General features: G+C 60.3%; 7 protein-coding genes across 7 annotated transcripts; 4 read left to right on the top strand and 3 right to left on the bottom strand.

Annotated features, from left to right (window-relative positions):
* Positions 1-22: 22 nt before the first annotated feature.
* BXZ73DRAFT_47351 (ribosoaml protein S2) lies at positions 23-749 on the bottom strand (the record flags this gene model as incomplete). Its single annotated transcript, XM_048019864.1, has 2 exons — positions 23-581; positions 640-749. The coding sequence occupies 2 exons, from the start codon at positions 747-749 to the stop codon at positions 23-25; spliced, it is 669 nt and encodes a 222-aa protein (XP_047877662.1).
* A 1880-nt stretch (positions 750-2629) lies between these two features.
* Positions 2630-3282, top strand: BXZ73DRAFT_101768 (uncharacterized protein; the record flags this gene model as incomplete). Its single annotated transcript, XM_048015005.1, has 2 exons — positions 2630-2823; positions 2922-3282. The coding sequence occupies 2 exons, from the start codon at positions 2630-2632 to the stop codon at positions 3280-3282; spliced, it is 555 nt and encodes a 184-aa protein (XP_047877661.1).
* Positions 3283-4913: 1631 nt separating this feature from the next.
* On the bottom strand, positions 4914-6833 carry BXZ73DRAFT_2438 (uncharacterized protein; the record flags this gene model as incomplete). The annotated part of the gene is made up of 3 exons (XM_048017692.1): positions 4914-5305; positions 5359-6652; positions 6705-6833. Coding segments are annotated over 3 exons (1815 nt in total), but the record flags the coding sequence as incomplete, so codon positions are not given.
* Positions 6834-10807: 3974 nt separating this feature from the next.
* Positions 10808-13091, top strand: BXZ73DRAFT_101766 (uncharacterized protein; the record flags this gene model as incomplete). Its single annotated transcript, XM_048015004.1, has 18 exons — positions 10808-10881; positions 10947-11024; positions 11154-11252; positions 11304-11313; positions 11370-11413; positions 11466-11491; positions 11554-11588; positions 11641-11665; positions 11736-11747; positions 11812-11827; positions 11883-11925; positions 11988-12088; positions 12167-12226; positions 12295-12322; positions 12432-12489; positions 12560-12584; positions 12665-12788; positions 12960-13091. 18 exons carry the CDS (start codon positions 10808-10810, stop codon positions 13089-13091), a joined length of 990 nt encoding a protein of 329 aa, XP_047877659.1.
* A 2806-nt stretch (positions 13092-15897) lies between these two features.
* BXZ73DRAFT_47478 (uncharacterized protein) lies at positions 15898-16170 on the top strand (the record flags this gene model as incomplete). The annotated part of the gene is made up of 1 exon (XM_048019884.1): positions 15898-16170. A coding segment is annotated over one exon (273 nt), but the record flags the coding sequence as incomplete, so codon positions are not given.
* A 320-nt stretch (positions 16171-16490) lies between these two features.
* On the bottom strand, positions 16491-17833 carry BXZ73DRAFT_101764 (uncharacterized protein; the record flags this gene model as incomplete). The annotated part of the gene is made up of 4 exons (XM_048015003.1): positions 16491-16553; positions 16626-16712; positions 17260-17390; positions 17449-17833. 4 exons carry the CDS (start codon positions 17831-17833, stop codon positions 16491-16493), a joined length of 666 nt encoding a protein of 221 aa, XP_047877657.1.
* Positions 17834-18405: 572 nt separating this feature from the next.
* BXZ73DRAFT_101763 (uncharacterized protein) lies at positions 18406-19952 on the top strand (the record flags this gene model as incomplete). The annotated part of the gene is made up of 8 exons (XM_048015002.1): positions 18406-18615; positions 18688-18722; positions 18783-18849; positions 18904-19437; positions 19517-19524; positions 19590-19610; positions 19661-19841; positions 19902-19952. 8 exons carry the CDS (start codon positions 18406-18408, stop codon positions 19950-19952), a joined length of 1107 nt encoding a protein of 368 aa, XP_047877656.1.
* Positions 19953-20415: the final 463 nt, after the last annotated feature.

The raw sequence follows: 20415 nt of genomic DNA, 5'->3' as shown, positions 1-20415 counted from the left end.
AGACATGGGACAAGTAACAAGGCTAGACACTCACAGCGACGAAGGTCGCCTTCAAGAAGTTGCCCATTGTCGCGGTCGAACCCTTCGACTGCGTGTAGCAATCCTCGACACCAGCAAGCTGGAGCATACGCTTAGACGCGGGGGCGGCGACAAGACCAGTTCCTCGGGGCGCGGGGATGAGACGGCACATGACAGAGCCAACCTTGCCGGAGACCTTCGAGGGCACGGTGTGGGGTTCACCGAGGTTGGCACCCCAGTAGCCACGACGAACAGGAATGACGGAGAGCTTCGCGAGGATGATGGCACCGCGGATGGCAGTTGCGACTTCCTTCGCGCACTTGACACCGAGACCAACGTGGCCGTCGAAGTCGCCAATGGCTACGAAGGCCTTGAAGCGCGTGCGCTGACCGGCACGGGTCTGCTTCTGTACGGGCATGATCTTCATAACTTCGTCCTTGAGCTTGGGGAGGAAGAAGTCGATGATCTGGTACTCCTTGACGGGGAGCGAGAAGAGGTAGATTTCCTCCATGGACTTGATCTTGCCGTCCTTCACGAGACGACCGAGCTTGGTAACGGGAACCCTGGTGGATGGGCGGATGTCGAAACGAGTATGAATGCCATTGCAAAACAAGCACTCACCACTCCTTCTCCTCGTCCTTACGACCACCGCGGCGGGGGCCCCGTCGGCCCCGTCCACGGTCACGCCCGCCACGCCCGAAACCACCGCGTCCACGCGCAGAATCAGCCATTGTGTGCTTGAGGAGAGAAACTGCAAGAGTAGAAGAGTAAGCTTCCAAATTTGCCGCTGGGTGCCGGGTACGAGGGGAGCAAACGAGTTGGACCGAGGGCAAACAGAATGGATGAGGAATGACTCCATCCAGATGCCCGAGGAGCCATCCAACTCGACCCTGGCCTCTGTTTCGTCCCAAGAATTTCCCAGACACAAATAATGAGGTCTAGAGTGTATCTGGGAGGCAGCGAGAGGAGTACGGAGAGGACTTACGTCTTGAGGATGCGACAAGTGTCGAGCTCGACGGGCGATGTGCTGATGATAACTTCGATGGGCGTCTCTATGTCTCGATTGAGATGCGCCCGGCCCTGAATTGGGCGTGAGCGCCTTATGATCAAACAAGCGCCCGTTTCCCCCTCCGTCGTCCCTCGTCAAATTACAACACTTGTCTCGCGAACGCCTCACAAGCCTCCCCGGGAGATCTTAATACTCCAACGGTGTGAACAATACCCACACTAGATCACCAACGTTGGTAGGCAACCTCCGAGTGACGTTGTATGGCAAATTCGTATTTGCACATGCCAACATGCTAAGGACTCTCCCTACCAGCGGGCTAGAGCTGGTCCCGTGCTGAATTAACTGCGGGCGCCGGGAGCCAACGATGGCCTGCTACACCTGCTCGATACGCCAGAGCTCCGATGTTCACCAGCAAGCTTCACGAATCATGAACGCTTAAACACACCCTCAAAACAATATTGATCATCCCGCTGCTCTCTGCTCCTACCCTCATATGCATGCACTTGTACCTGAGCATACCTCTGAGCCGGGTATGCATCCTCCCTCGGTTCGCCGTTTGCACTTTGCGCCGTGCGGTGATCAGTTGTCGTTGAGTTGTCGCGGGAAAGGACGAGAGATGGCGATCTGAGTAACTAGTCGGGCCGGTGCAGACGCCCGTGCCTACTCGTTGCTCCACCCAAGGGCCGTGTAGTCGCTCTTCCCTCCCACCATGACCTAGGCTGCCCCGCTCACTGCCAATGCAGTCCATCCATCGGCTTCCTATCCTACATCATGCATAGGCAACAGGACTCCGTCCATACCGCCTCCCAGGACTCGTCTCTCAACCCTGAGGCTGGGCAGCACACACGAGTAACAGTCCACGATCCTCATGCCCACCTCTGCACTCCCACAGACACGCAGCAGTTATGCCTCCCGTAAGTTTTAAATCGGAGTCTACGTCGTCGTCAGGCAAGGTACGTTCTCTACCGACTCCACCCCATCTATGCATTCGACCGTATTACCCAGCTCCCCCAACTTGCTTCTGGAGATAACACGACCCCTTCCTGTCAATCTACACTACAAACTCCAAGCTCTGTCCTCTCCTCTCCCAATGCCGTCGGTTCCGGCGCGCCAGAGTTGAAACACGTTACACTCGCCGCTGCCTTTTGCGACCGTCGTCAGTCGCCGTCCGCGACCCCTTCCCACTCACAATCATTAACGTCCGATGTCGATAACAAAACCGTTTCTACTTCATCGTCCGGCAGTTCCGAGAGTCTCCTTGTTCCCACTCGCGCCAGCATTCGCGCTTGGGCGAAAGCCACGCCTTCTGGGCCACCTCGGGACACCCCCTCCCCTTCCAAGTCCGGAGTTCTTCGAACCAAGTCGAGCTCCGATGACAATCTCGACCGTCAGAGCTTGACCGGGTCCTTTGGTCATGTCTCTGCTAGCAGCACAAGCGCGTCGCCTGGGTCAGGCTCTGAGACACAGACTCCCCGGACAACAGTTCCGGCAATGTGGCGGATATTGACAGCACAGGTTCAGGAAGCGACGAAAGCTTTCCTCGTCGCGCCGCGATCGAGATGGCGCGGCCTAGGTCCGCCCTCTATCGAAGTCCAAGCTCCCATGGCCCCGGCCCGGCCCCACCCCATGGACCAGACGACCACCCACCACGCCAGGCCCACGCCCGCACCAAGGTGCGAGGCCACACAGGTCCTCCCCGTCTTCCACGTCCGGGGGCTCGTCCCCCGCCTCGCCCTGGTCGTCTCGCATGCGCAGCAGCAGGACCGCCAGGAGCGTCTCGATCGGCGCGAGCACCGGTACCCCGTACATCACGGCTCTCGCCGCCGCCGCGACCGTGACCGCGAACGCGAACGCGAACGCGAACGTGAGCGGCGTCCGCGCACCTCGCCGCCAGCTCCGGTTGTGCTGTCGACCCCACCATCCCTTCCACCTCCACCTCCGCTCCGATGACGGCGACGACGACGGCGACGCGGTCTACGGCGGGCCTCACCAGGGTCCCCGAGCTTCGGCTCCCGGTGCCCCCGCGCCCCCTCCGGCCGCTGACCCTCATGTCGAGCGGCGTGGACGTGGTGGACGAGATGGGGCGGATGCTGTCGAACCAGCCGCGCCGGCCGCTCATTCTCGTGCGCGACAACGCACCGGGCCACACGGCGGAGCCCCGCCGCCGCGGGAACGACGTGCTCGACGACATCTACCACATGATTACCTCGGCGCCCCCGCGCAGTGGGGGTCTCCCGTCCCCCCACCGGCGGTGATCACTTGTCGAGACTCGCGAGAGGCTGGACCAACGGTTGCGCCCTACATATATGCACTCCTTACGACGACCCCTCGAGTGCGGACATTCAGCACTCGATGGTTCCACACAGGCCATGCGTCGGTCTCTGTCCGGTTCGCTTCTTAATACCATCGTGTGCCAGTGGCGCGCGTGGTTCTGCACTTCCCCTGTACTAGATATGCGCATATATGTATACTAGATACCATGCAATCAATCTGGTCTGTGTAGCGTATCCAAGAACGGACCTGTGGACGTCCTCTTGCTCTCTTGGAGCGGCCCACCTGCGTCTCCGCTCTGGTTGTCTGGGGTCCCCGTCCCGTTCCCAGTGTCCCCGCCCGTGCTTCACCTTTGCACTATGTTCTGATCCTTGAAGCTTGACCACCGGCGATACGTGACCGTAGCGAATGACTGTATGCGCGACGAGGGTGGTCGACGCCGGTATCGTGATAGAGTGAATTGTATGGACGGTGTCGCCAAAGTCCGGAAACACCGGGTCCCTGCCAGTTTCGTCCGGCTAGTCCTGGTCGATGACACAGCGGGCTCTGGGCATTCCGTTGGAGCGCCAATGTAGATGAGTTTCGTGTATGTTCCGAGGACAGGGTGTCGTGTGATTCGGAATGAAGCGATCACGGTGTTGAATATAGTAGGTCGCCAGGGTCGCCGTTGTCTTCGCCAGAGCGTTCTCTATCCTGTCGGGGCGATGCAGGTTGTGTGTTTGTCCCCTCGAAAACCTCAGATTGGGATCTCTTCGGCAACCGTGGCCAGTCAATAGTCACTGGTCCTGAGTGAGATTCGTCAGTACATGTTGATGGAACGCTCTCCAAGTTCGCACTCACTGCCGGAAGACAGACAGTCTATGCCGTTCGGCCGGGGGCCGTTCAGTTTCGGCATGCTCTTGCTGGTCCCTCGATGGAAGTCTGCAGCGACAGTGTCAGGGGGTAGCGGGTCGTGTTCTGGATGATACGTCATCTCTTCGCGCTGACTGCCCGCACCTGCAGTGCGCCCGGGATCTGCTAACAGAGAATAAGTATAGCTGCCGCAAGCAAGCACGTTCGGAACGACGAGCGGACGATGGGACCTACCTCGTCCGTTCGGCTCGAGATGATCCATCCAAAGGGTGAGGATCTCGGAGACGTCGTCGCGCGGGAGCTCCGGGGGGCTGCCCCCCTCTACGACTTGATACGCATCGGCAATGTCTTCATCCTGCAATCCGAATGTCGCCATCAGGGCTTCCTCGACTTCTATTCGATCGGAGGCATGTGCGCGTGGAGACAATGGAGAGCGGGGCGTAGTTTGGGGAGTGGAAGGGTCTTCTAGCAGCGAGTTCAACAGCTTGGACGCGCGAAAAACGGGAAGATACTGACCTGCCTCAGCGACAGCATGGACCCCAGCTTGACGGGCTTCCCGAGGCGAACCCGGACGCGGTGGCAGAGGGATGTTCGGCGGCGGCAGCGGCGCAGGGGACCGCTCGCGCTGCCTCACGCGCCTCTCCAAAGCCTCAGTAATCCCCCGCACCGAGTGCAGCGCAGTGACCAAAGCGACCTCGTCGTCCGCGTTCGGTCTCGCGCCCCCGCCGACGCCGCCGACCCGCGCCGACGCGGCGCCCACACCCCGCATGCAGCCCTCCTCGAACGTGCCCAGGGCGCCGCGGAACGCGCCGACGACGTGGTCGCTGACGAGGTCGCGGGTGCTCCGCGCCGCGTGCAGCTCGCGGACGAGCTCGGGGAGGCGCGAGAAGTCGAGCGCGCGGAGGACGGCGCGCTGGCGGGCGACGCGCGAGCGCCACGGGGGCGCGAGGAGGAAGGAGCCGAAGCGGGACAGGAGGGCGCGGACGCGGGCGCGGACGGGCGCGGCGTGGATGCTGCGCGCGAGGCGCGCGCGGTGCAGGAGCAGGTACCTGACCGTCTCGGCCAGCGCGGTGAAGTAGCATGCGATGGCGTCGGCGTCGTCGAGGTCGAGGAGGGCCTCGATGTCTTCTTCGTCGGAGGGGAATGTGGCCTCGACTGGGAGGGAGTCAGCGCCTCTGACACGAACGACAAAACGAGCTGTGGCTGACCGTCCTCGAGGACGTCGACTTCGAAGACGAGCTGCTTGTCCGATCCGATCTGGCTGGACTCCAAGTACGTGACGAGCCGCTGGAACGCCTCGCGCGCTGCGAGTCGTCGCCCCACCAGCTGCGCCAGCGCGCGGAGGTACAGCATGCTGAGCTTCGACTGCACTGACGCGCGGGGGAACGCGGGCATTGTCCGCAGCACGCGCCGCACCGTGCCCTTCCCCGGCTCGCTCGTCATCATCGAGAGCACGACAAGCACGAACGGGAGCACGGGCCGCCACGAACTCCACTCGCCGCTCGGGAGCTTCTCCGTGAGCTCACGCACGAGCGCACCGTAGCGCGCGCTCATCGTGTCCGAGAGCGCGGGACTCATGTCCATCAGACACGGTAGCAGCGTAGTGTTGAGCAGCGCCGGGTTCGCGGTGACGTAGTAGGATGTGAGGGCGAGGGCTTGCTCCAACTCGACCTGCTGCGAAGCCGCGGCGGGACGCTCTCGAGCTTGCCAGGTGCGGAAGCGTCCGGCGGGGCCGAGCCAGGCGAGAACTGATGTTGCTGCGTTCTGGGCGGAGGCGAGGAGGGTGTAGTGGAGCGAAGACCAGGAAGCGGTCTCTGCAAACATGGCGGCGTTACGGGTCCACTGCTCTACGGCTTGGGCGAGCTTCCATGCAAGATGGGCGACAGTCTGAGTGAAGATGAAGAGCGACAGCGCCTGTGGTGACTGGAAGCAACAGTCCGTGTAGATGATCGGAAGGAGGGTCGTCGCGACGGTGAAAGACAATAAGATGGAGACGAGGACAGTGGCCACGATGGCGACAGAACGGTGGAGATTCCAGAGGAGAATGAGCAGGCCCCCCAGAAATAGAGCCAACGCAGTTTGAAGGAGGATGGGAAGGACGGCGATGATGCTAGACACGTGCCATCTCAACATACTCTCGTGGCGATACTGGCGGAGAAGTGAAGCCTCTTGCGTCGTGCCAGAGAGACTCTGGCCGTACTGGTGAAGCCACTGTTTGACTAGGACAGCGATGGAGGATGCTGAGAGCGTACAGATGAGGGAGGAGAACCATAGACCGTTGACCCAAATGGCGTATAACGGGGCCTTGAATCCGGTATCGCCGTCTGTCGCACGGAATAGAGTGCGTACGGTGGAGTTCACAAACGACGTGGAGACGGTGTAGCTGTCAAGTTGGCTCGACATCTGAGCGAGGGCGAAGATGATCGTGTCTGTGTCTGCTGGTTGCAGGAGGGGATATGACTGCACGATGAATGCGGTAAGAGCGGTCGAGAATAGACCCGCCTGTGAGAATCAATCAACACACTAACAGTAACCGGGATGTGGGGAGACGCACAAACACCAGGAGCATATCTAGCTCGGCATTCCAACGTTTGATCTTCTCCTCATAATGCCGTTCCAGTGTAGTTGTGCAGAGCTGCCAAGCGTGTTCGCGCTGTTGGGATGTCGAGATCCACGACACCACCGGCGGTTTGGGTCCTGGCTGGACGAAATCCAATTGAGATAATCAGAACACGGTATGAGAAGCTGAACCCACAATGCTAGTGTTCTCTAAGGGGACCATCTCGTCTGTTGGGTGGTGGGTGGAGGGACGGAGCCCTCATGCTCGAAAGCAAGTCGCCGGTAAGTAAAGGCGGTGCAGTGGCCGTGAGGACCATCACAGAATCCGACAAGTACAGCACTGCTTGAGCGCTCTCTCTATTCCCGTTATGATCTTACGTGATTGCCTCACAACACATGGGAAGTTTGAACAATGAACGATTGAACGATTGAACTTTGCCTACCGCCCGAGTGACGTTGCGTGCCACTTGCGAGCTGGTGTTGAGGAAAACGAAAACTTGCGTGAACCATGTTGCGGATCCGTGACGACGGGAACGAGCCGGGGCTTGACCCAGCTGGTCAGAGACGCTTGAAGTCAGTCGCTCGCGTAGAGCCAATCACATCTGCAGCGTTGATAAGTAGTGCATTGCAGCGCACAAAGGACATGTCGACTACTGACCGGCTCCTCCAACAACCTCGAAGGCAAGTGGCAAGTTTCTTGCACGGCGCGCCCGTATATCCGTACGTACACGCGCCCAAGAACATGTCCTGTGCTGCCACTCACGGCGTCCTGCCATGGAAAGGCCAGAGAACCAGGGGCCCCAATTCACCACTGGTAGAGGGTCCTATTTTGTACGCAAGATGGCCGAAATTGGCTTGCTCAGGAGCTGCGCGTAACGCGCTGACAAGGAGATGAGGGGGAGGACGCAAGGCGCGAATCCCGACTAGCGCCCGCCGTGCGTCGTTGGCCGCGATAAGATTGGCGCTGTAAACTGAGACTAGCAAGAGTTCAACCTCCAAACTTGTTCCTCCGCACCCCCCACATTTCCCCACTTTGAACACTCTCCCTAGCGGCCATACCATCCCGATGACACGTCTCAACGCACACAAAACCTGCAGGGCCGTCAACGCACCGAGGGCTCGGAGTACTAGCAACATCTAAGACAGGTACCGGTGGGACTCATCCGGGGAGGTGTCATGGACCGTCGAGCACTGGATGTGTATTCCGGCTCAGTCATGGAGTTGGAAAGCCAGGATGTCGGGATTTGATTACGGCGAAGAGCATGCAGTCTGTCCGCGGCTCGCAGAGGTCGCTGGTGGGGACATGTAGGGTTCTCGTCGTTGCCAAGTACCCCTCCCCACACAAATATGAACTACCGTCTCTCATGGGTTCATCACTGTCGATTGTAGTCAAGGCCAGCGGTTGAAAGCCTTGCATTCCCAGAAGGGCAAACGACTCCTATACCGCCGTTTGACAAGGGGGCTCGTATGTTACCATATTTTGGCTATATCGCCATTTCAGAGATTGATCCTCGTTGCAGCGTTTTTTTTTTCAGAAACGACTTCCAATGTGCTTCGGCATTCAGGGTGTACGGGGCCATCCCATCTGAGTCAGGGGTGCCCGTGCGTGCTGTGACCACCGAGAAGCAGAACACCCAGTCCGGTAAGACAGTTTTTCGTTGCGATCAGACGTTCGAATGTTGGGCGGCGACCAATGACCATTTTAAGCTCAACCGTGTTTCCTTCTCGAGTTTCTGACCATCCTTCGCAGTCCAATCCGCACACTGGGATCACAATGGAATGATGAACCCATCCCATCCGCGGGCTCGGTGGATACCACCAACCAGTTCTACGTCTAGAACGATTACACCGCCTTGTGTACCAACATGGGTATCGATGCGAAAGTGAATGGAGCGAGGGCGCCCATCTACGTGTCGGAATTCCCGGTCGTGAGCGGAAAACAAGCCTGCTCCCTGTCCGGAAGGTGCTCATCTGGTTCAACACACGGGTTCCTTCATGTTAGAGGCAGCGTCTTCCGCGATCGAGGTGGGTCCGACTCCTCAGCGCAACTGGATGGAATCTGCTGACCACTCATGTGGGCACGTCGTCACAGCTCGACTTCACTGGCATCCCAAAGCACACCCTGACTTACGCTGCCTCTGCGACACGCACGATCGATCCGCCCTCGCCCACGGTGCTCAAGCTGATGACCTCAACGACCACAAGAAGCTGTGCGCGCCTCCTCCCCCTGGTACGCCCCAGGTGAATCGAACACTGCCAGGAGCCATAGAAGTCGATGCGCGCGTCCTTGCGACACCTCGCAAGCCGCACAAGACTTGGGCGAGTGGAAACCGCAGTGTCCTGCTGACTTCGCCACATGGGACATCCACGCGCACAACAACGCGCACAAGACGCGATCTCGGCCGCGCAAGACATGTTTCTCGGTGCGCTGCACTGAGGCCTGAGACTTACTCGTTCGGGGGCCCGAAGTACGCGGAGCGGCGACCTCCGTCGTCGACTGCACGCACGGTGCGTCCCTTCTGTTCCGCCCGAGCGCACTTCCTGATCCCCGCGCCCGCGTGCCTCGGCCTCGCGTTGATGCCCCACAGTGCCCCTGGTGAACGACCTCCTGTCGAGGACCCAAGTCGACCGGGGTCGCCGTGATTTGCTTCTCGACGGCGACTGCTTTCGCCACGCGCGCGGACGCCCCGCAGCTCGGCGGCGGCGTGACCGTCGCGGTGACGCTGCGCCCCGCGGTCGCTGGTCCAGCAGGCACGCTCGTGCGGGACCGAACGAACGTCGAGGTGCGCGGACGGCGCGGACGGCGCGGGGTACGTCGGCGCGGTCGTTGGAATGCACGTCGGGTAGCGCGTGCTTCTTCTGGCGTTTGTGTGCGCAGATCAAGAGGAGGCGTGACAGCCGGCGCGTCGGCTATGTTGGCGGCGGAAGCAGTGGCGGCCCTGCAGTTGTGCGTGCCGCGGGAGGAAATAAGTAGGCTTATTTTTCCAGCGACAACGGCGGCCGACCCGCACGTTGGTCGCGCCGCCCACTGTTCTACCAGCGTGGGACGCGCGCAGCCCTTCTTCTCTCTCGTCGTATACGCTGTGGTTGGTAGTGTTAAATGAGAGACTGATGGCAGCGAAGGAAGTCGATTAGAAAGCAATCCCCGATTCCCGCAGTACCCGGCGTGAAGTTGGTTGAACATCAGGATGTGTGTTTCTGCATGTAAGCTGCGCGGATGAAGTTGGTGGTCGTCCGACTCGGACCAAGACCGGCCAGAGGAATATTTGCCGAAGCGCGCAGCCGATAAGCGTCTATCAGGAAAGGCAAATGACGGCAGACGGTTCTCGCCTCCGCCTTGGCGCATCAATCCCGTTTCCTCCTAGCTCCCCCCGCATCTGGTGCTCGAGCCCAGTTCCCAATCACGCCGGTCGTATGCTGATGTTGCGTCAGCCTTACTGGAGCTTGAAAGAACATCCAGAAGTCTCTCCATGCGCCACGCTGGAGAGTTCCGAAGTATGTGCGCAAAGGGTGGCTCTCGGACTGTACGCGTCTGACAACCGTTCGCCTAGTAGGAATACAACGCATGCACATACATCAGTGAAAGTGTTTCACAAAGTTGCATAGCGTCTCCCATCCAGCGGGTCTCGGCGGCGATGTCGGTAACAGGTGAGGCGAAGCGATGAATATTGAATGCTTCCGCGCTCCACTCCAGCTGGACGTTGACAGCTATCATGAACGCAGCACCAGCGCAGAATGCGTTCATGCGGCGAGGGAAGGGGCGAGGGAGAGAGACCTTGACCCCCACGATCTCGATCTGGACCCTTGCTCGACGGTACGGGCACTAGGTGATTCGAATCGCAATCTCCCGCCATACGCGAACACTGCGGCCGGCGCTGCCTTAATGCGCCTCCAGGCGAGATGCCGTCGACGGCCTTCAGTGCACCGTTACCGTGGCGCCCGCCCAAGTTTCGCCGCCTTATGTATTCCCCGCATCCGTCCACTGGTCCTCCTCCCCCCTCCCTTTCCCTCCTCCTCCTTCCCCCGCCTCCGCCACGCTCGACCAGTGTTCCAGCAGCCCCTCGCTGAACACCCGTAGCACCCCAATCCGTCCCCTCTATGGCCACCATCTCGTCCACCGACCTCAAGACCAGTCTCGGCGCACTATGCATCGGCAGTCTGGTCGCAGTCTTGTACGTCTTTCCCTCCATACTGTTGCGGGCTGTGAAAATGATGAGTATACACGCTCTCTTTTTAGCCTGACTGGTGTCGTCAGCATGCAAGCTATGCTGTACTTCCGACACTTCTCTCGGGACGCATTTCCGCAAAGCTCAAGGTGTGTAACCGCGATCGGCGGCGTAGTTCGCTCTCATCACGTATGCGCTCAGGTTGGGTCCGTGTGGTATGTCCCCAGAGTCTATTTGTATTCCGCAGCGCCCTTGGCTCATATGCGTGGCGTGATCAGTGTCCTTGACCTTGTCCACACGGTCATGATCGCCGTGGCGGCATACACGTATTTCGTCGACAATTTCGGGAACGAAAATATCACAGATCGTGCGTTTTGGTGAGTCGAATTTCGTGCATATATGCAGCGTTTCCTCACTGCGTCAAACAGGGCGGTCGGTGTGAGTCGTCACTGCGTTTCTCGCTGTTTTGCAACCCCGTTCAACGCTACCGCAAGATCTCCATTGCGCTGACCGCGGTGCTGACTGCCCAAGTCCACTTGTGAGGCCCTCTACATCACTCCTGCGGTACAATTTCTGACATCTAGTCTCAGCTTTTTCGTATACCGATTGTTCAGACGTCTGTTGCTCCCCCTCGCATTCTCGAAGTGGCAAGTATTCACGTGTCTTTGATCGTCACAGTGAGCAAAGGCAACTATTTCATCACGGTGCCAATAGTGAGTGAGATCTTTCGAGCAACAAGATTAACATTGCTGACATGCTATATAGGCAGTGCTCGCTACCGCACGTGTCGGTACGCATGCACCATCACTGTCTGAAGAAGCCCGTCGCTGATCGCTATGTGCCTCGCCTACGCAATGAAGGAGCTGCTTTCGGTAAGTGCGACGATCCGGGACTTCGGATGCCGGCATGAGCTCATTCCCATCGGCACGCATATAGTAACAACAGTGAAGCTGTACGTCTGCGGACACAACCTACGAGACGTCAGCTGGACTAACACTGTTCTGCAGGATCGAAATCGAAAGTTTCTCACAATTCGCGGGGACCTTTCGAGTGAGCACAACCCTACTGCCCTCTCCCGGCGTTCTAGCTCGCACTGCTCACACTATTGATAGTGGGTGTTCACCCTGGGACTCGTTCTCTCCTGCGCCGTCGACTTCCTGATCACCGGCTCGCTCTGTTTCTACCTGCGCCGCAACCGCACCGGGTCCGGCAGGTACGTCCGACTCCCCCGTTCATCTCGCTTACCTCGCCTCATCCACACCGCTGACGCCTCCCGCGGTTCATACTAAAGATTTGATCACGTCCTCGACTCCGTCACGCTCTACACGGTCGAGAATGGCTTGCTTACCTCGTGCGTTCCACATGTCGTTGCAAGCGCCGGCTTAGCGACCTGATCTCGGTTTATTTCGTGTCTTGTAGACTCACGACGCTCGTCTCGCTCATCTTTGTACGTACGCTCTCTATCTAGGCGAGATGGGTTGGCTAACGCTACGTCAACCCTGTCCGCCCTACCGCCTTCTATGGCCCGTTCAAACTCTACGCTCGCGCGCACCTAGTGGCTGGCACGGCCGCATGTGCTCATCTATCTCGGTCTGCACTTCGCAATCAGCAAGCGTGCGTCCACCTCGTGCCTCTATCCTAAGATCCGGCCTGACGACGGTCCCATACCGCTTCTCCCCCGCAGTCTACGCCAACTCGTTCCTCGCCTCGTGAGTGCCTTCGCCCGCGCCGCCCCGTCGGGTGCGCTTCCCGTCTCTCGTACGCGCGTCACTGACGTCCGGCCGCGCAGGATGAACGCGCGCAAAACGCTGCTCGCGCAGTCGCAGTCAACCTCGGGCAGCAACCACGTGCTGCCGGTGATCTTCACGGGCCGCACGCAGCGCCTACAGGCAAGCAGCCCGTTCCAGGCGACGGTGAGCAGCTTTCTCCTGTTCCGTTGTCGCTGTCGCGCGCCTTTGTCTGGAAGATGCGACAGGGTTTGCGCGTTGCGTTGCCCCTCTGCGCCACGCCTCGCGGCTGGACCGGGCCTGAGAGCCTAAACGCGCCCACGCGACGCGGACGCTGATCCCGACATTCTCCTGTAGGTGCAGATCACTGTGGACAAAACAGTCGACTACGACGGTGCAGGCGACTACGATGTTGTAGGCGACCACGGCACGCGGAGCGCGATCGAGGAAACAAAACGACCGCGCGCGAACTCGGCGGAGTCCGTATGACGGTCCCCGGAAAAGATCAGATTGGCCGTGGGTGCCTGAGGATGACATGCTCGCGCGTGGGTGACCCCCCGCGCCCAGCTCTGCTTTGTAACGACTGGACTGGACTGGACTGCTCACTCGTCTGCCGCTCCCCCTTCCCCCCTTCCCTCCTCGCTCTTTAGCTTCCGCTCTTTGGTCCCCTCCGCGCTTCACGTTCGCTCTCGCTCGGCCCTCTGTATTAGTATTAATCGCCACCCTTTGTATATCCGCCCGCTTACGTTTAGACCCCGCGACTAGTCTTGTAGTTCTAGTCAGCCCACCCACACGAACGTCGAGCTGGTCTAGGGCCCAGTGGTTCTCGAATCTCGACGGTGCGAGACGGGCGAGACGAGGACGTCCCGGTCGCGGGGCGCCCATTGGCCTCTGCCTTCGCCGTCCCGCGCGCCGAACCCTAGTCCAGGTTGTGCGTTCCGCGGCGCGCGTCCCGACCAAAGTCACCTCGATCCCGATCGTGGTCCACCCTTCGGACCCTAGAACGGACGGGGACGCGTTCTCGACGGCCGTCCGCGCAGTCCTCGGAAACCGCCTCGGACTCGTTCCGAGCCGTGCGCCCGTTCATCATACTCAACGTTCAACGTAACGTTCAAACATTCACCATTCACCGCCGGCGGCTACCATCCGGAACGACCTCGGTCCAACAACGGCACCTCTCGACCTCCAGCTGCCACAACGGACAGATGCCTGCGCGCACCGAGACACAAAGACACTGCTCGTATCCCGGGCATCCCGACCGTCCCCGCGCGGTCGTCGTCCACCACGCGCGCATTCTCGCCCCCGAGCATGGTCCCTGCGCACCATACAGAAGACGACAGGCACCTACGTCCGCCCGGGCGGGATCTTGAGCGACGCGACCCGGCCGCGAGCCCGGATGGAGAAGTGCGGAGATCGCGAACCAGAGGGCGGGGCAAAGTCAATTTAGAGGCGGCGCCCGATCGCACGTGGGCGCGGGATGGCGCGTCGGGCGGGAGCGGACTGCCTTACATAAGCTGGCTTGCCTCCAGACGTGCCGCCGGGAGACGGCTGCCGGGGCGCCGCTCGCGCCCGAGCTCGGCGGGGTGCCGTGCGCACGTCGAGTGCTGTCGACTGGTCCCAGTAAATGCTTGAGTGCGCGGCCACGCGCACCGGCGGAGGATGGGCCGAGGGCCGTCGAGGTCGAGGCTGCAGGCGACTCGGACAAAGCACTTGCAATTGAGAGTCAAGTGCCCGCGGGGACGGGCGGTGCCGCGCCGCCGAGTCCGTCCCGAGTGCGCCTCGGTCGATGTGGCGAGGGGATCGGGATCGCCGCCGCGCGCGCGAGACAAAGGGAGGTTAATGCAGCTCGCCCTCTGCAGGCGCCGTCTGGTGCGCACCGACAGGGACCTGCATCCCCCCCCCCCCCCCCCCCCCGCGCGCGCACAGGGACACGGAGCGGGCTGGCGGACAGGCCCGAGCGTTCGCGTTCGCGTTGCGTGCGCAGTGGACGCCGGATCGGGCACGAGGACGGAGGGAGGCAGCCTCGCGCGGGCGAAGGGAGAGAGCGAGACGCGCGCGGCCGCGGTGCCTCCAGTCCGCGCGGGCTCGCCGAATGCACCGCAGGGGCGCCATGGGCAGGAGTACATAGGACCGCATGTGGGGGGATGGGCCCCCCGTCTCCCGTCCAGCTGCTTTCCTCTCCAGGCTTCCGGGACATTCGAGCCACACCCTTGCACTCTCCCGCCGGCTCATAGCCACACCTCTTCCCCGCCTCAGCCCACGCCCAGCCGCACTAGTTAGTACGCCATGTTCTACGACGAGCCGGCCGCCTTCGCCCCGCGCCGCTACCACCACCCCTACGCGCCCGCAGCCTACCCCGCTTCCGCATCCGGCAGCAGCAGCGGCTCGCGCACCCCGCCCTCGCCCTCGCCGCGCCCCCCGTCCCACCACCGCGCGCACACGTACCCGGCGGTGGTGTCCGCGCAGGACGGGATCCGCCGCGCGCGCACGCTCGGCCCAGTCTTCCTCAAGCCCGACCCCGACTTCGGCGAGCGGCGGCGCGCCCCGACGTCGCACGTCCGCCTCTCCGCGCGCTCGCCCCGCGCCCCGACCCCGCCCGTGTCGCCCGCGGACGCCGACTTCGCGATGCACCTCGACCCGTCCCTCCCCCTCGCCTCGCCTCCACCCCCACCCGCACCGGTCTACGGGCGCGCGCTCGACGCGCACATCGCGGAGATGGCGGCCGCGAACGAGGAGACGGTGCGCTGGGTGCGCGCGCAGCAGGCCGCGCGCGAGGCCGCGCGCCCGCCGTTCGCCGCCCCGCACCCGCACCCGCACCCGCACGCCCCCGGCCGGGTGCCCTACGTCCCTCCCCCTCCTCCCTCGTCTCGCCGGCACCAGCACCAGCACCAGCACCACCCGCACCACTTCGCGCTCCCGCGGCCGTCGGTGCACACGCACGCGGCGATGTTGCGCCTCTTCGCGGTGCACGCGCACGCCGCCGAGGCGCACGCGTCGTCGCTCCCGGGGTCCCCGACCGTCGAGCGCATGGACTCCGACCCCGACTCCTCCGACTCCCGACGAAGAAGACGACGACGAAAACGACGAAAGCCGCCGGCTCGACGAGGAGACGCGCCGGGCCCGCGCGCAGCGCGAGCGTCGGCGGCGGCTCGACGAGGAGGCCGCGCGCGAGCGCGAGGAGGCCGCGGTCGCGGCGCGCGAGGCGCAGGAGACGCGCGCGGCGGTGACGCGGTACGAGGCGCGCTGGGCCGTGCTCCAGGCGGGCGTGAGCGCGGGCGAGGCCGCGCGGGGCGGGCTCGGGTTCGCGGACGTGCCGTGGCCGGTGGTCGGGCGGCCGGCGGCCCCTGGCGAGATCGAGACGGCGGGGATCGAGGCGTTCGTGCTCGCGGGGGGCCTCCCGGGCGACCGGGCGCGGGACAGGGTGAAGGGCGCGATGATGCGCTGGCACCCGGATCGCTTCGGGCGGCTGTGGGGGCGGGTGCGGGAGGAGGAGCGGGCGGAGATCGAGGAGGGGGTCGGGCTGGTGGCGAGGTGCTTGAGCGAGCTGATGGAGAAATACGCCCAGTGAGGGCGGTCGGGCCGCGCCTTCTCCCTATGTTTTATGCTGTAAATATGGCCTCCATGGTAGAATGTACGATAGACGAAGGCACACACTCTCGAGTAATGCACATGCAGATCTGATACAAGAACTTCTTGAACTTTGAACGATGACATGACTTACAGAAACGTGCACGCTGAAAGGCCCTCTTGAATGGTGAGTTGGATGAGAGACGACCTTAGTCTGGGTCGCGGCGACCTAATTACCGGCGGGACAGACCAAGTTTACGCCGGTCCGAACCAAGTATTTGTCGTAAGCGCGTCAGTCTTGGAGCAGGCGTGGGCGCCCTCCTACCAGATCGACGCGAAAGCGAGTCGCATGGAGCGATACGGGGAGCCGTCGGGGTAGTATGCCTGTAGGCGCACTGCGTGCGCGCGTCGATGTTAGCACGCGAGCAAGCAGAATCGGGACGAAGGCGAACGCACGTACCCTTGGCGAGCGAACTCCCGAGCGTCGCGGAAGACCGGTGCGGCGGAGATATTCGCTTGGCCGGGAGCCTTCGTCTGCTCGAACTGTGTGCGCACAGAAGGTCAGTATGTGTCTGGCGAGCCGCACGGGTCCTTAGAGTACTCGTACGTGCCCGTCCGGAGGGCTTTTGCGCGTGGTGTCAGCGTCTCTGCTGGGTGCGAGAAAAGCGGGAAGAGTCGAACAACATCACTACCTGGGGTGTGTTGAACATTATTGGGGGGTAGTGGGTGTGGTGAAGACGCTTTATCAGAGTTCATACACGTGTTCATATTCAATTTCACTCGAAGAGGCGCCAGCGGAGAAACGAATGCAGTGTGATATAATACGTGATAACTTAACATGGGACGGTCATTACTCATGACTGGCAACACAATATAGTCCAGTTGGGGTCAGGCAGCCGATTACGCGGTACTGCGATACGCTGGTAACAGAGTGACGTCAAGATTTGCGCGGTGCATGGAGACGAGAGAAATACATACCACAGGGTGTTCGACGGGCCACTGGGATCGCTGTAAATGAATTGCGCGGGAAGTGGTAGGGGCTGCTCTCCTCGGAAGTGCGTTCCGGAAAACTATAAGGCAAGAGACGTACCAATATGAACAGCGCCCCCCCGTCATTCGCCTTGTTCATCCATCGTCGACGTCGGGGCGCTCTCCCAACAGGTTGCAGGGGGTTGTGATTGCGCGTGCGAGAATCGTAAATGTTCATGATGAAGCTGGGGGCTGATGTGGTAGAGTGAAATCAGGAGAGACGACGCGATCCGAGTGGAGGAGAACGTACGATATCCTAACCGCCTCGGGACTGGATAATGAACATATCGAACACCCTTAAACCCGTCCATTTCACGGAGGGAAGGCGGGAACCAGTAATCGGCACAGGCTGCGGACGCTTTGTCTAGCGACAAGTCTGGTTCCTTAAGGCCTGGTCTGACGAAGGCAACACGGCAGGCAAGAATGTAGCCCTCTAGATCCTCGTCTAGAAGGCGACTGTTCTTGCGAAACATCGGGATGAGTCCAGTAGGGTTGTGTGTATTGTAGGCGTAGAAGTGGTCCCAAGCGGCGTCGACGGGCGAGTCGTGGTTGTTGACGAGACCTTCCGACAAACCGTATCCCTTGATGCATAGATGACCGATTTGTTCTGGGGAGAGGAGGAACCAGAGCGACATTCGCAGAGAAATATGGAGGTTACTGCGGGGGTCAATCTTGAGTAAGATGGGCGCTCTGTTTTCGCCGTTTCGACTTCGGCAGCCCGCCCAAGCCTTTGGCGCCAAGGCGGAGTTTCAGTCGGAGCTATATCAATAGAATGCTCGTGACCGACACCGCCATTCATGGATGCCGCAAAATCTAAACACGGCACTGCGCATGCCCAGTTCCAACCACTTGTGCAGGCGGCTATACTAGCTGCACATTGTTCTCTGTGCCTATATATCATGTGGACGATCCGCGCTTATTGGTTTCCTCAGTTTCCCGGATCACTGCACCTCTTGGTCCTACCCCCGCCACCTCTCAGATCGTTCACCCCGACCGCGGCATCACTAACAGCACTAACAGAATAATGCCAGCTACGTTGCGTCTGAGGGGAAACGGCAAGGCCGTTATTGCACCGCGTACTACGTGCGTTACTCCTCTTCCTAACCCTTAAGTCCTCTCCGGCTCATGGATATGGGGTTCCTTCAGACCCCCCATTGGGCTGGACCCAGTACCCACTCCCGCAGCAGAGCCTACGCCTCCTCCGGATATGTCCACTCCTTTGCCTCTTTCCTCTGCGTTGTCAGTGCCTATCCTTTCACCTTCGAGCGTAGACCAAAGCCTGCTCGCCAATGCTCCAGGTCCAAGCAACCTCCTTGTGTCCATCCCCGACTCGGCATCGATCGCTCGGCGCAGAATCAATGGAAAATTCTCAGAGCTCAAAGAAGTTATTCTCTCTTGGCTTTCTCGTAAGCGCGCCGTAAGTTGCTCCACGTTGGGTAGCCCATGAATTCGTTGTGCTGACCACGGACTACGGTCGCACCGCTGCCAGCCATCACCTGACCACCCACAGCCATCCAAATCAATGTATGTTTTTAATTGATACATATTAAATCTATACTGAGATCTCCTTTTCGTTTGTGTCAGGACGACTCGCAATCAAGCCATGGTCACGAAGGGCATGCGGCAGCTCGGCTCGTTGAAGGACGAGATGGTGCGTTCACCATATTACACCTCCTGTGCGTATATACTGATACATACCTGGTAGATCCCGGGTCTGGTGAGTGCTGCCGTTCGCGAAGCCCGCCAAGAGGCTATCGATGCTTTGGTAGAGGCACGGCTCGAGGCGAGGGTCCAAGAATGTCTCGCAGCCATGGACGAGGCCCACATCGAGGCCATAGTACGGGCGCGCCTCGCAGAACGAGACGAGTATCAAGTCCAGGAACGAGTTAACAAACGCCTCGATGAGATTTTCGGAGGGCAGGTTCCAGAGCACGTTGTCAGAGACCATGCTCCGGAGCCCATCGAGTCTGTTGCACCCTCACCCACTCGTTCTGCAGAAACTCCCTCCGCTACGTCGACACTACATCCACAGGAATCTACCTCGGGCATGCGGGAATCATTATCGACTTCTGATGCGGAGGCCGGCCCTTCCGGTTCTGCGGGCTCGTCAGCCAAGACTCGCGCGGCCGATCCTACTCCAGCCAACCCTGAGAAGGTAGCGAATGCGCTCGATTCAGAACGCGCGACTCCGCTCCAGGACACGATACGGGTCCTGATCATCAATCTTCTACTAGACATGGTATGTTTACCCCTCACAGTGCCAGTCACTGAAAGCGTCTTCATTCTAACGAAACATATCTTTCCTCGCGCCCGCGTAGTCACAAGGGTAAGTTCCGTTTGAGCCAGGCGAAGGCTAATGCTGATAGCTAATTCCCTGGCGATCTACCACAGGAAGCCAATGGACGCCCAGAAGTTTGCAGACGCCAACCACGCTCTGAACGAGCTGCTGAATGTCAATGGAGCTCCATCATTTCAGATCCCAAGTATTTCTTGGCCTTCAAGAGGGAGCTCAACGTGTACGGCCTTGGATTTCGCATCGCGCCAGAGAAACGTGGGGGAGAGGGTGTTGAAGCGATGATCTGGCGTCGCGAAGTAGATGAGAACGATGTCCTTCAGCCCGTCGAGCTCTTCGATGAAGGCGATGTTGGTGACCTGACCAAGCACGATGGTTAGCATCCGCTTGACAGCGACTTCATCCTTCAGCACTTCGTGAACCTCAGCAAGCAGTACTGGAAGAGCGCAGCGCGGGCTTAAATGGCTATCCATGGTGCGTGCCTCTCGCGCGCTCAGCGCGTCTCCAGTTCGAGCTGATCGTGTTCACCAGGATTTTGTTCAACGCGCTCTGCGATCTCGCTCGCGTCGACCTCGTGGTCGAGTTCATTCACAACCACTACCACTCGTTTGCACAACTCAATATTCATACTGGTTCATCTCACTCATGACTTAAGAACTTTATTCACGACTCCCTCTCGTTTGTTTTACTCCCTGTCGCTCCTTGCTCAACATGTATCGCTCGCTTCTAGTATCATGTCCACGCTCATTACATCGACACCTGTATTATGGCGCTGTATCCATATATCATTCGTAATCGTCGACGAAACTTTCGTGACCTCGAGATCTAACTGCTACGCAGAAACAGCTTACACTCAGTGCTTCCCTGCAATGCCTCAGCGTTATATCAGTTGATTCGCGACACTTGCATCATGCTCGGAGCAAT

Source organism: Epithele typhae (assembly GCF_022376455.1).
Source record: "Epithele typhae strain CBS 203.58 chromosome Unknown BXZ73scaffold_26, whole genome shotgun sequence".
In the NCBI taxonomy this organism is placed as follows: domain Eukaryota; kingdom Fungi; phylum Basidiomycota; class Agaricomycetes; order Polyporales; family Epitheliaceae; genus Epithele; species Epithele typhae.
This window is presented reverse-complemented; position numbering and strand designations above follow the sequence as displayed.